Raw genomic sequence first — 15,476 nt, 5'->3', positions numbered from 1 at the left:
AAAGAAACAGAGCATCTTATGAGTCAACATTGTTGGGATGTAGCAACCAGACACAGATGTTGGGTCAGATACTATTTCGTTCCACCTGCAAACTTTTTGTATTCAAATGCTTAACAGATATAATACGAACGGCGAACAGATGAGCTTTCTGTGAGCATCTTTTTTGTTAACTCTGATTCACATAAGATGATCCACGCAAAGATGTTGTTCATTGAGCGGGAACTGATCAATATGTGGTCATGCCAAGCCCAGGACCCCCGCGAAGATATCCTCGTTCTGAACAAATATCGAATCAAATGAAAGTGGTTCCGGAGCCGTATATCTGCCCTTCTGTCTCTCTTACTTTCTGTTCTTTGTGATGGGAATTCTTCTAGGAGCGGCGTGTATGACAGCCAGTTGACATTTCGACATATTTCCTCTGCCCTCGAGTTCAAGGGGTCCAATAAGCTGATACACGTGGGTACACATGAAAAACCTGGAATAGACCAAATAACGGAGAAAATACGAAACGGCTGCAGAGAAATTGCAGCCAACATACTTCTTCATCATCTTGAGGTTCCCCTACATACAAAACAACATCAACCAAAGTCTAGTCCCTAATTGAAAACTGTTACGAGCCAAACCCATGTTTTAGGAGCTATTTCAGGTGTTGCACATCAACAAACGGACTGGTAATGGCTTGTACATATTCTATCCAGCGCGTCATTCCAGAATAGTCGCGAACATTGAAATTTGAAGGACGAATTAAATTGCTTATTAACATCGGGCGCGGGAGCGCTTTTCCAGGGTACACGAGAGGCGCTGTTTCTCAGAAAACTGGATGCACAAAGTGCTTTGAACTTTGGAGAGGAATATTTGAGGAACTCTCCTCATAAGGTAGATCCCTGAGGATCACGCTGACTTGTAAGCTTCTCTCCCTGTGCTTCTCACTACATAATTTAAAATGGTGAACGAAAGCCTTGTAGTACGCATAATATTTACATCCGTGCGTGGATTTGTAGAAAAAAAAATAAGTAGCAAACTTGGAGTCGTTCGTAAATTCTTAGAACTGGATCTGGAATACAGCCAGCATTGTTCATTGAGCACTTCTCCCTGAAATTTCTGTAGTTACCATATTTAACGACTTGCCTAAGATCTTTTCAGTGTAGGGGCAGGTGCGTGGCTTTGGCATTAATGCATTGGTCTTTACCCTGTTACCTGTTGTTTTGTCTTCTGGAACCATTACTTTTCTCTGTTGTGTATCTATACGTGTAGCTTAGTGATTTTGCTATCAAATTTAAATCTGTCGCTGCAGCTTTCAATTACACTGTGCATATGATATCAGTGATATTTTGCGAGTACTGTTCTTTAGACGGTTCTCGGGTGGAGCATTACATTTATGATGATTTAGAAAAAATGAAAATCTGAAAATCTGAATAAATGAAAATGAAAATCTGGACTGTAGCTATACGAATAACGACACTAAGGAATCGTTCTCTGGGAGGTTTAAGTCCGTTTCAATTTTAATTTTACATTCTTAGATAAGGAGAAAGAAATAGGACGTGAAATAGTAACAGAATTTAAGTCACAGCGTGACGAAATTATAGTGCACCATAGACGTTCAGGACGTGCCAATGATTCCTCCCCCACAGTACATCCTCGTTTTTTTAGTACCCGTCTTGATTTATGATGCGTGATCGTCAAAATCTCCTTCAGACCTTAAGTGGAGTAACTCTTCTCCTGCACTTTAGAAAATGGGCGCAAAAACAATACTCCGAGGCTCTTTGGAAGTAAATAAACAAAAACGGATCCCCACTCCTTCGCTGAGGCACCGTGATCGGATTCGTCGTAAATTTTGCGAATTGGCCATTTTCCCTCCTCGTCACGAAGACAGTGAATGAAAGTCACATGGTCTGCACGGTTTCATCATTTTATTTTGCCGTAACATGCCATAAGTAGTCATGTATGTCGGTGATGATATGAAAAGGGATCTATACCTCATGATTGGTCAGTTCCGATCTCGCATAGATTTATGTCTTACATTAAATGGAGTTTGTAGCAACCTCGTAATCACCTGATTTGTGCTATTACTTGTGAACTGGGCGCTATAGACATTTCAAGTTCATCTAGTCACCTTTCTAACTTGACAGAAACAACGCGAGTGTCCTGCTATCTACCTTTACACATGTAATGCATGATATCTTTGTAGAATAATATGCAGCGTCAGACGGAGCTCTCTAGCTCGTCCTTGAGTGACACAGGATAATGCCGTGCACTTAAAAACTCAAGTTAAATCACTTCGACACACCACCATAGAATGCGTAATCTTCACCGTACATACATATGGCATGAAATGTTTTCACCTGTCCGGCAAATTCGAAAAAATAGCTTGATGAACCCGAGATCCTTCAAGTTCCACAGCGTGGACAATCACGCGAGGAAACATCCAATCTTCCAATGATTCTAGCCTCGAGAAGCACGTGTCTCCATCATGCTCCCGCCATGATCGCTACTCGACCCTCCGACTATCCTCATCACCTCCCGTTCGACACTGACATCCTCCGCAGTAAATCATCCTATAAGGGCTTTCTCATCCAGTGTATCATCCGCTCTGATCTATTGTCCCGCTTTTTTTTTCTTCCCCCACCTACTTACCTTCGGAACGCAAAACGGTGACATAGATTTCAGGACCTAGGCGACGCAGGGCAGTAAAGATATGCTGCAGTCTTTGGAATAGATTCATTCAAATATCTCGAACACTCCCTTTGTTTGGTTGATGAAGATCTTTGTTAAAAAGATCACAATGAAAGCTTTTAACTTGAAATGAAGCATCATCCTGATAACTATAAATGATGTGAAAAAAAATAATCATCTGTAACCAAGATATAAAAAAAAAATACTTATTTGCCATACGATTTTGGGGTATTAGCATGAGCATCTCAATAATCTGATCACTGATTAGTCGATGCCCAATGTATATATATTCCCCATCTCCAGACGATACGGTGTATGTAATTGTATTACTATTGGTGAACACACCTCTTTGGTTAGCTGAATATACAGAATTCCACATTACCAAGGGTGAGAGCCATACCTGAAAAGATCATGTAACCCTCTCTGTCACCTAACTCTGAAGTCAGTAGAATAATTACTGACGTACTAATTGGGCGCTTGTGCGCAAATATCTTACACCACGTCCTCGCCGCCTGAAGTGTCACTGACACACTAGGAGTGGCCACGGCACACCGGGAGTGGCCGTTCCAGTTCTGACTTCTGTGCGTGATCTGCTTCTGGAAGGTCTCGTCAACCGATGAAATCGATCATGTACATTGGGCTACCAATAAAAATGCCGCATTCAGCGGGATACGTTACTCGGAGCGTCTTAAGTTACCCCTCCTTGCAAGTCGATTAAATCGGATAATGTCGAAACTGCCTTCGGAAGAAGGCCGTTATGAGACAATGTAAATACGTTCAAGAACACCTCTTTGCAATTAACATGACTCCAATGACAAAAACCGAATGCTTTTATTTTTCTTTAATCTAGCCACATGAATGTAAAGTTGTGTTTACCGTTTCGTAAAGGACACCAATTCTTTACGCAAAGTTTTTGTGTTTATTCTCAGAAAACTCAGAGCTGCATCATATCAATGATTTTGATGTTTCTTTTCCCACCTAATTTCTGGCTCTCAGGAATGTCGCTCCCGAAGGAGAGATTAAGAATAGGATTAACAGCGGTGGAACAAATCTGTGAGGTGGTCAGGTACGCCTACGACAACGATCTCAGACTACGTGCCGTCGGATCAGGAGCATCGTGGTCGAAGCTCACCAATGTCCGTGATATTCTGATTGGTAAGCCACACATTCCATGATAAAAAAGGGGTTTTTCCTTAGAATTTGTTGTGTGTTTTGTTTTTTCGGTCATTTCTCGTCCTTATAGTTGGGTTGGTGTGTTAGTATGAATGATTTCATGATTCCGTAGATATAAATGCCACGCACTCTACACAAAAAAATACTCTGAAGAAAAGACGAAATTAAAAGGAAATGAGTTGTAGAGCTTGCCTAGTCTTAACGTGAATTGTCGTTTGCTTCACCAGATATGACAAACCTGACAAAGATTGTTCGTGCAACGCCGCAGATCAGCGACAACACCGTCTACCACATCGAGGTCCAGGCCGGCAAGATCTTACATGACTTCGTGCGCGAGATCGACACCAAGTACGGCATGAGTCTGCCATGTATGGGCAACTACGCTGGGCAGACCATCGCAGGTATCATCAGTACTTCTACACATGGCACCGGCCAAGACTATCCGACCATGGTAAGCTGCAGTCTTGGTTGTCACTGATGTCGATCAAAAACTAGTATCGTTGGCAAAAAGTAATATGTTACAGTAATAAGTAATACATGTCGTCTCTCGACGTTCATTATTCTAACTACGATATTCTCCTTTTGAATGCAATGCGAATTTCTGACAGAGTCGATGATTGAGACAAAAGACAAAATATCTGAAAGAACAAAATGAAGAGTGACTCTCAATCCATATATTCATGCTTGAATTATTCTGACTTTAATTTTCGACTGCAGTCTAATTTCGTCGTCGAGGTTCACATGGTAGTTGCACGGGGCATTCAGATCAGAGTGAGATCACCAAGAGCGGGCGAAAAGGAAGAAGACTTCGAATCCGTTCGGCGCCGAATCGAGGCCGCCAGGTTTGGCGACGCCCCGCTCCAAATAATTAGTACCGAGGTCTTCCGAGCAGTTGCCGTCGGTTTTGGCTCCCTGGGTGTCATCTACTCCGTCACACTCGAGTGCATTCCCGTGTTCAACATCGCAGAGACGCGGCATTATATCGACATCCAGTGGCCGGAGAATGCCGAAAACTTTCGAATACCCGACGAGCTTCGAGTACTTTCTGAGGGACACGGCAAATTCTTCTCATTTTTCGTCAACCCCTTTCCCAGGGGCGAATCGGATAGCAATGGAAACAGAACGTTGAAAGCTGTGTACCTATCTGGAGAAAAGACTCTAGAAACGGGAACATGCCAGTGTAATATGTGTATGGACATGCAGTGTTTTACGTGCTCGGGGTGCAGAGGTCAAAGCGCATGCCAAGTAGTTCAGGTGAGTAGATCAAGTCAATAAACACTTAAACCTCAACAATTTATAGCGTTTTGAAAGATCTCATAAAATGGAATAGGGAGTGTTTATGTGAGTGGAATTAAGTCGTTGACTCCTCAGCTTTCTATTAATAGAGGAAGATGATCCCACAGACGGTTGAAAACACATCAGCAAGTTGTCTGCTGGATTGTAGTTTGAAGATGAGATTGAGTTTTATACTGGAGAGATTCATCTGTACCGTTCTCAATGTCTACATTTTAACGTGGTATTTACCGACTCTGGGGCCAAATTTATTACATGGAATTTGTTACCAAAAGTGGCATAACGCTGCGATACAGTCGAACAATATTTTGATGTGTAGACAGAGTGTAATGAATCTCAAAAATGCTGATGCAAGACGATTGAACTGAACCGTTTCGGTCCTCATGGATCCACAATTGAATTAAGATTTTTACTGCATGAACACTATTCTCCTATAAACACCTTTACATGACCATAGAATCTGTTATTTTCACACACTTTGATTTTGCTATGTTACTCTAATGATCATCGCATGGTATGCAACACACTCGTCTCACGAGTAAGATAAACATGGGCACGGAAATATGGTTGACCCTCATCAAATAAACTAGTTTACTGGAATGATTGTCGATGATTTATAGAACAGTATAACATAACGAAAGCACACGTGGCCACTCGGTAAACGTAAACCCAAATTATTCCGTCGCTACGAAGTCTCATGAAAGCTGCTTTTGTAAACTTACACCGATCCGACTGAAACACAAGGCTGCCTGTGTTTGTGTAAAATCTGCTGTAAGAAAACACTCTGGAAAACCCCTGCGGTGCCGAGTGTGACCAGAACCCTCAAGTTTGTCTCACAAACTCCGGCGTAACAAGCCAAATCTGGCTATTTTCTCAAGTAAAGTCTTGTCAGGTGAGAAGGTGCCAAACCGAGCCCGCTTCGGGCCATTTGTTCTGATGGTGTATTATTATGCTGTCCGTGTTGCGAGTAAAGTGCAGAGAGGAAGGCAGGAAAGGGAGACGGGAAGAAATGCCTGTGTCTTGGCTGTACTCGGCGGTGGCAAGTCGGCGGTCTCGTTGTTGCTTTTACGTGACACGACTTAAGAGACCGAGAAAAGTGCCCCGCCGACACCGCACTTTTCGCCAATCCGCGGCCATCTTGAAAGGTGAAAAGGTCAACTGTAAGGGCGGAGAAATTCGCCTTTGGTGATAATTAAACAAAAAATATAATAATAAGCATGGCGGATGATAGGAAAATTACCGGGATATTTGTTCGTATCTCTCCCGTTACCTCATCATGAAATTTTAGTATTGGTATATGGGAGGAATGATGAACAACGGAATTTTACCAAACTGATGCATGTTCATTGCGTTATCTTTTAAACTCGTGTCTTCGTGTAGTAGACAAAATAATGAACTCATATTAATTCAATACTTTTCTTGTGTGTGACTTTCTATATTTTGTATCGTAGACGGATTGTGCGGCGAGCTGTCTTCAGATGTTAGCACGATTCCTTCCCTGCAGTCTGGCGTGCTTCGCTGATTGTGGACTCGAACAATTCGCCAGGGGAAATATCTATGTCCAAAGATGGTACAATGTACTCACATTCACCAACGGGAATATACAGTACGTATAGATCAATCTGCCAACATTCGCCATGTTATATTCACTTTTTATTAGAGTTATACACTTTCCCATTTTGTATGGATTTCATTGCCTAGGTTTATAATTATGTTCTTGAATAGTAAGGATAATACCGGCAGTTGTTTAGTATAAGTCAACAACTCTAGGGTGACAATTCTAAATTTAACGACAAGACTCTGTTTTTGAGCATCCAACAAGCATGGAATGGGACTGAAATTGCCAAATGCATCCTTGACTGAGCAAATCACTTATGCAGCTTTAAACTGTTTAAGGGAGAATACAGTATTTGAAAGAAAAAAACAACAACTTGATTTATGTTTCTTAATTCAGAAAAGGAATAGCTTTAGATTAGATTTAGAGATTAGGTTTAAATGAATATCCGTCGTTGTTCCGCAGAATAAAGTGTAGTTGGATCACTCGTAGAAGTGAATCATGGTATAACCACAGACATTAAACAGCATGGACCTTTCCCCTGTTTTGATATTTGCAGCGTGAAAACGGCAGAGTACTGCGTCCCTCTCACACTCCTTGACGACGCTCTTCGGGACATTCTAAAGATCATGCAGCAATATGGCGAACTCTTCGGCTCGTACACTCTTCTCCCCGTCTACGTGCGCATGGTGAAGGGAGACGACCTGTACCTCAGTCCCGCAAACCGACACAACTCCGACGGTTCCACGTCAGACCGATTTTGCTTCATTGAGGTAAGGAATCGCTGAGCCCAAGTGTGGAATTATATTACTTATTCACCATTTCCCCTATAATGTCAAACGACTCTCAGCATGCGAACGTCTTTCCGTTCAAAACTTGTCATAACATAAGACTAAACCGGAGAGCTAACCGGACACTTGAGCCGTCGACGTATTAGAGACTATGCTAGAGGACCGTGATAGCATTACAAAGAGTTCACGTAGAAATGTGTAGGGCTGAAGGGCTGTCGCTACAGTAAATTTAGTCATGGTTAGTCACTGTCATAGGAAGTGTTTTATGCATCGAGACCCTGGAATGAGCTAGTTTAAATCAAGACGGCGAGCCTCGCGGAGTCCTACTCCTGTTTGATTTGTCCCGAGAAAGGAGTTCAAGGAAATGAGATCGAAACTACACAAAAAGGGTGACCATTTGGTTCCTTGTCATATGTTCACTTAAACCAAAGTACCACGACCTTTTTGTCAATCTCTGTAACGCGTGGGTATAGTGACAAAGACTCTCTGACAAATACAAGGGTAAGAAGACAATAAAGGGAGAAAGCAAAGCAATGAATTTCGTCCTGGTGATAGAGAAATAAAGTGAGAGAAAGTAAAGGGGGATGGTTGGCGGGGATAGAGGTTGTGGAGTGGAGGGGAAGTATGTTTCTTGCTTGTACAGCGCAAGAATATCACAAACATTTACCGCTGGAAAAACTGGATAAAGTCGTCTCAATTATGAACAGCCGACGGCTAAATATATTCGTGACGATTCGCTAGAAAAAGGCGGTGAGCTCCAGCGCGGCTAGCGCGGGCCCGCGGGCGAATCAACCCGCACCAACATTCGAAACAGATTTGCGCGAGGTATTTCGTGCTTTTCAACTCACCTTGTGTTTGTTGTTGTCTCTTTTTAGCTTTTAGGTGTTGAGAAATTCTTTGTATTTATTACTCGTTTCCGCTATAAATATATATATATATTTTTTTAACTTTCTGTAAGAGAGCAGCTGCAATCTCCCGGATTGTTCAAAATCTATCAAGAACAGTCAACGAAATTTGATGTTATGTCAGACGTTTCTAGCGCTTAAAGACCGAGACAGGGTTTTAAACAAGAAAACATTTGAAGTATGTTTGCACTCAAACAAGTTCAGGTTCTGATAAAGTAAAAGGGGATGAAAATACAATCATATGTTTCTACATTCACTGAGAGTATCCTCCCTACCTCTCATTATATACATATATATGACATTGTTTTTTCATGCGTACGGGAAAGGTGTGGGTCCAATTAAACCTGTGATGATATTTTATGGAATGCTCTCTTTTTTTCAGTGCACATCTCTTAGGATTTTCCCTTTCCCATGTTTGACGTAGTACTTAATCGAAGAAAAATAGCGTCATAAACAAAATAGCAGACAAATAAGAAGTAAGGGAGTTTAAAGGTCATTGAAAATGATCACATCTGGATGTATAGTAAACCTATTTCAGACAAATATGAGGTACGTTTCAAACTCCTTTCTGGCCCAACCTTGACTTCATAGGCATAGGAAAATTTCATTTTAGAAATCAGCTGGTATATAAAAAAAGAAGCACACAAACAAAGTAGTGTTAAGAGCTGCTGTACCTGAATCTCAAGAGAACTTGTTATTGTTCATTTGTATGGAGCATACTTTTAAACCATTGATTTACAACTTTACATTTTAAGTCGTTTCGTTTTCATCGAAGAAACTGATTTATAGCTTGTGAAATGAAGTGCTGTTTTGTGCAGGGACGCGCAGGGCTCGGTAACACCTGTAGCTAGTAGGCAATAGATGACTGCCGCTCTATGAGAGAAAATGATTGGAGAGGAGAAGGGATAGGGAGAGAGAGAAAGAGGGAGAGAGATGGAGAGGAGGAGACACGAGGGAAGGAAGAGGGTCGTAAAGAGAAGGAGGCCATGGCCAAGGCCAGCTGAACAAACCGTCATGTCTATCTGCACTCTCATTCTGGTGAAAAAGTGCATTGATATTTGAAATCTCTTTCGCGGCGCGAACTGCCTGCAACGTTCTATAGTGCGCGCCTTCTTACTGACAGCTTTTGCTCCGCTCGCTCCATAAGTGTAGTAGTAGGATTCGCACATCGCTGCGTGACGATGGCAAACTCACTTGCCGGCCACATCATAAGCGTCTCATCACAGCTAATTATTTGCAAACGGAACCCGCATCTCAACCGTGGTGGCTTCCGACGAGGTGGCCACGTTTACCGCGATAACAACTTGTTGGAGTCCGTCCAGGGGCTGAGGAATACTGGAAAAAAAAAAATGAAATACATGCGCTGATACGAACGGCTGCTCCTCATGTTAAAAGTCGGAAGGCGATAAGCGGGCGGGCTCTGCCGAGTATTAACTCATACAACCCAATCCAGCTGTTAGGTAATTTCTTGCATTTTAAAAATCCATCGGAGATGACTCGTATGTTCCTGCAAAAAGAAGCCCCAGATCTAGGATTAGGATGCCGGCTTCTAATGCTATCCAGATCATCAGTTTGGTGATGCCATGCAACATGCTTAAATTGCTGCTGGACGCAAATCGAGAAAGAGAGAGAGAGAGAGAGAGAGAGAGAAAAGGGGGGGGGGGGGGTGAGGAGGGGAGGAAAAGAGCAAAATACCCCAACTCTTATCATTATACCAAACGGTCAGGTGTACGCACAGTCCGTTGAAAACTGATGTCAGTATCTTGTTTACTTGCTTGTGCTTGTTTGTTTGTTATGACATGCTTGTCCACCACATTGCCAAGGAAGATTTGGGTCACGAGGCGATGCTCTCTCTGCCAGAATTGATATTATGTACAGCGCAATGTACAGAGAGAGATAATTCTCTTATCACGCGCAAAACATGTACCCCACTGACAAAACTTTCCAAAGAAGATCAGGTGGGTTGGAGGTGGAAGTTTGAAGAATGACTTCAGATAAACACTTCGACCATTTTTAACATCCTTAAACCGACCTATAAAAAAAGTTGGCAGGGACACCGAAGGATGTAGGCCTACTTAATAAATGTCTCTCGAATGGTTTGCGGACGTCAAGTGAGTCGAGATGTTATTTTTGGTTTTCCCTCTTCCTTGGTATTGCCATCCGCTGTGGACTCCTCAGTTTTCCACACAAGGGAAACATCAAATGAAACGCTAAGACACAGGAAAGAGACAACGTACATACAGCAGGCGAACACTACTTAGGTATATAATCGCACCGAGTGTACCGCCGTGTTGGTGTAGCAAAACTGAAAACGGATATAATAACAAATACAAACCGCAACTTATTTCAAACTTGTGATGGCATAATGCGTTGATGACGATAGGGATATGATGCGATATGCCTCTGAATGATCATCGTTGCTCGAAGAGTCATCCATGGCTCAACAAACATCGACGAGGATAAATTGAATTATTGCCCAGGTCAATCCGCTGTCCTTTGAGACGAAATTTGACTCGGTGCTTCTGTTAGCGTACGCGCCGCGCGGTTCGTTCTGTGCGTGTACGGCAACCAATTAAAAAGGAGACACCATTCAACACCCTTCTCACAACAATGAAATATGAACGAGCTCTTGCATAAATAAAACGGATTTGTATATTTTGAATATGTTTTTACAATGTGTCATTGATAAGCAATTTGTAATGACTGAGGTACGATGTGTGCAATCCTGTTTACATATTTATAGCAAAGAAGAATGTTAATGAGTGTATATCATTACGTGGATCTTTTTCATAGGTATTAATGTCAATTTTCTTTGTCTTTTTTCTCTTTTTGTGTAGGTCCCATTTCTTCCCGGAGCATATGGCATCGACGAATTTCACAAGAAGCTGGAAGACCACTTATACACTCACTACAGAGCTCGACCTCACTGGAGTAAGAACAACTTCCTTAACCACAAACGAGTGGAGCAGCTGTACCCCAATTTGGACAAGTGGAGGCAGGTTTACTTGCTCTTCAACCGAGACGGAACATTCGATAATGAGTTCACGAGGAAATGTGGATTTGAGGACTTTCACAACATGGAGAAAACGGGCTCGCAGGAGCGCGTTGGCAGCACGGAACATTGCTGTGCGTGCAAGCAAAAGAACGGTGCGCGGAATGTCAACGCGGAGTGCGAAACCACAGAAACAAGCGCGTTGGATTCCAATGCCAACTCGATGAGTAGAACTAGGACGGTGGAGCGCGGGATGGAGTGTGAGAGGACAGAAGCGATGACGGAGCGGGGCTCCAGAAGTCATGTCGGTTCGTGCTCGCACGATAGCACGCTGAGCTTCCTCGGGGGCAACCTGGGTGCAATAGTACAACAACCCACGCGAGAACCAGCCCCCATCATGTTCGGCGAAAGAACTCCGCTGGCAGCTGACACGAGGGAGGTCGCAGGGTCCGCGGCGCGGCACGGGTGCGGTGCCGGGACGCAGCGGGACAGTGACACGTACCCCCACCCCTTGCCTGCAGTGAAATCTACATTGGTTTGAGAGTAAATACCCAGGAGGAAAGGACAGTTCCATTCTGCAGACTTCATGGACGCAATACTTTTTTTTTTTCAATGTATACTTGACATTGCGGTAAGAGTTGAATTCCAGAACAGATGCGCAATCGACCGGATTCAGAGTGGGATGCAAATAACTTGTCCAAGATGGGAGGAAGTGTTATGCAGGGAGCCAAATCAAGAAACATTGACACCGCCAGATCCCTTCCCGGGACCTTGAAACCTCAATATTTTTACATTGATGTGTTAATTGACACGTCATCAGTAACACGTATGAAAGTAGTGTGTGCCTTCTCGAGCCCAAACTCCAAACTGCTCTCTCAGTTGCCTCAAGAGGACGCGGTCAGAATGTGGCTAGTCTTCCGCACCAGGAGTAGCATTATTATGATGAATCATGTCCTTGGGGGAAAATCATAATTGCTTCCCGATGCCGTATGGAGATCTCTTATAATGTACGAAAACCCGAAATACCAAGCATTGTGTACTTATCAAAACACCATATTCAGTAGTGAGGCCATCGAGAAATGGGGAAAACAAATCTCCGAATTTGAGAGAAACTGAGAATACCTCTTTGTATGAAATGGCTGCGGTAAAACTTTTACTTAATTCTCTCCTTATGTTCCCAGACAGGCACTTCCCGCGTTGTATTCAAGTGTTAGTTCTATGGACAGGTACGAATAATCATGGCCAAAATCACACCGTCAGAGCAAACGAGGATAATTAGTGGCTTGGTTGCTTTCTCGAAAATTCTTTGTTCGTGTATCAAGTTTCCTCTGAGAAATAGCAAGAGTATTGCCCTGTAGAATAAATTTCGTGACAGAGGCCAATTGATACGAAGAAAAGAAAAGCAGGAGACATCCCCATAGCATCAACAAACAAGAGAACACCTCGGTACTTTATTCGTTAAAAATATGTCTTCTTTCTTAGAATGCCTTGTTAACGCCTAAGAATAGATTTATGTAAACGTTACATGCCCCGAAAACTTTGGACAGATCTGCACACTTCATGTCGTCATCAGTATTCCATTATCCGAATGATGCCGTAAAGACCCAAAATCCATAGGTATAAGACTACCTTATCTATAGAGAGTGTGTTATGTTGTTGCAAAGATGTAGACCACTTTACGTCTTCCATTTCCAATATTCCAATATTGTCTTCCAATGAAATAACCCCTTGTCGAAGTCTTTCCATATGCCAGCAAACACAGTTTAGTATAAACAACAGAGGGTTCTGAATTCTGAACTGTACGTTTCCGTGTCCGGTTCCATGTCTGTTTGTTTCATAGTTTTTGCGTTTAGGGGGACCGTTCTGTGTGTTTGAGTTTGACATCTCTGTTTTGTGTTTGTGTTACTGGGTAATTAAAATCTTTAGATCATGTGATTTCCCGGCTAACTGGAAATAATCGAAACCGTGACGTTACAGGATGATTGTTTGGTGATGATTGGTTAAAAAAAAATCTACACTAGCCATGAAATGTAATTTCTTGTGGTTGGAGTTCTAGCCTAAAATTCAGCATTTTTTAAAACAGGCCTACAATAACCATGTTTCTGTCCAAAGTGTTTTCCATGTGTTCAGTTCTGTTGGTTTTTGAAGGAGAGCAATACTGACTTTCATTCAGCAGATCGAATCTGAGTCTTCCATTATTAATAAAGCCAATAATCGATTTTATGCCTCCTCTGCTCACCATCTGTGCCATTCGGGAATCATTTGAAGATATTTCAAGTACGAACTTAAGGCCAATAAAGGCCAATACTATTATTCTAGTCGACTATATTACAGATGTGATGTATGAGTCTCCACAGCTTAGCAGACGGACCACGTCTTAAAACATAAATACTATGCATTCTTTGGAAGTGCTGAGGTTGAGATAAATTATTAATGACTTCTAAAGTCGTATCTGATGTACCATTCTTGCTTATGTTTTCTATATCCGTACTGTACATAAGTAAATGATATCTATGTAGATATCTTTCATGTTTTATATCGAACACAGCAGTATATTTGTTTTCGATTCATATCCCGTACTTTTAAATGTTGTATGTTCGTACTAACTCTGTAAATGGTCTGTCCATAGTTTATAACTTATGCAACACTGTATTCGAACTTCAGATATGTCTGAACGCAAAACGTATTTTGTGTGTATAAGTCTAATTTATAATTGCATACTGTATATAATAATATGTATATATGTATTCGTATATACGCTCAATATTTTTTATTCCAAAGTATTTATTTATAAAAAGAACGACAAATGCACAGCATTGGAAAAACATTATATTGCTAGGAAAGGTAAAACGAAGGTGATCTTAAACACCAAAGCCCATTTTTTCAACGGTTACAAAATAAATCTTGTAATACAGTTTTATGAAAGTCGTCCGTAACTTGATCTGTAGAGATCTAACCAGACCCATGCCTTTGCTGTTTTTTGAGTCTCAGATCACTCCAAATGCAGTGTCACCATCGTTCTATATTTTTGCTCAAATTATTTATGGAATTTAATTTATACAACGTGCTATTTATAAACTATTTTGAAGCTGGTTTTAAATAAAACCAATCACTGTGTATATTTCTTAAACGTGGATTGCGGTCTCAATCTTAATCTCTGTGACTTTTGTCAGTGCAGGAAGGAGAGGTATAAAACCTCAGTGTCAGCGGGGGCATTTCATAGAACGTTTTGTAAGATATTTCATTTTTAAACAAACTGTTATAAGCTACTGAAATCCTTGCATCTGATTGGCTGAGAGCAAAACGCTTCATGAAATGCCTCCCTGTATGAATACGAGAGAAGATCAAACGAGATAGAAAGAGAAAGAGAGAAAGAGATTGAGAGGGAGGGGGAAGATGGAGAGAGAGAGAGACAGAGAGAGAAACAGAAAGAGAAAGAGAAAGAAAGAGAGAGCAGGAGAGAAGTAACGTAGTATTTTGTCTTGTTTTCTTTTTCTAAAGGAACGTTTGCGTGAGAGACGGAAAAGACCTTTAACTGATTAGATAAACATAATTATATTACACCTGATTTTTCGCGGTAAATGATAATGCCGGGATAAAAAAACACTCAGTGGAGGAGACAAAATTTCAACAACTTTGCATTCTTCAGTTGTAAGAATGTACATCAAATTTCCAAAATCGAATGGCAACTTCTTTCACATTTTCGCCGGTCCAGCCGGCGTATGTCTGTTATAATTATTGTTATAGAAGGTCAAAAATTCATTCACATACATGTATTTACTTACATACACACATACACACACGCACACACACACACACACACACACACGCACAAACACGCGCGTATATGTATATATATATATATATATATATATATATATATATATATATACATATATATGTTTACATTCGTGTTTTCATTTATTTATCTAGAGAATCTGTAGACGTGTCAAGAATGAATTTTCCTTGGGGGTAAAATGAAAAGTGTAAATGAATTGTGACGCGTTTGATCCGACTTGGAACATTGCCTAGGACTAGGCTTTACCGCACTGCCCGTCACCGGCGACTCGGCCAAATTGGCGGTGACAACTGGG

General features: G+C 41.6%; 1 protein-coding gene across 1 annotated transcript in view; it reads left to right on the top strand.

Moving 5' to 3' along the window:
- Positions 1-11,923, top strand: part of LOC140228994 (uncharacterized) — a 28,683-nt gene extending 16,760 nt beyond the window's left edge. The window contains exons 3-8 of the mRNA XM_072309257.1: positions 3,670-3,828; positions 4,074-4,297; positions 4,564-5,100; positions 6,591-6,745; positions 7,254-7,467; positions 11,228-11,923. Of these exons, the coding sequence (XP_072165358.1) occupies positions 3,670-3,828; positions 4,074-4,297; positions 4,564-5,100; positions 6,591-6,745; positions 7,254-7,467; positions 11,228-11,923 (1,985 nt within the window). The remainder of the gene's footprint in view (positions 1-3,669; positions 3,829-4,073; positions 4,298-4,563; positions 5,101-6,590; positions 6,746-7,253; positions 7,468-11,227) is intronic.
- Positions 11,924-15,476: the final 3,553 nt, after the last annotated feature.

Source organism: Diadema setosum, chromosome 5, assembly GCF_964275005.1.
Source record: "Diadema setosum chromosome 5, eeDiaSeto1, whole genome shotgun sequence".
In the NCBI taxonomy this organism is placed as follows: domain Eukaryota; kingdom Metazoa; phylum Echinodermata; class Echinoidea; order Diadematoida; family Diadematidae; genus Diadema; species Diadema setosum.
This window is presented reverse-complemented; position numbering and strand designations above follow the sequence as displayed.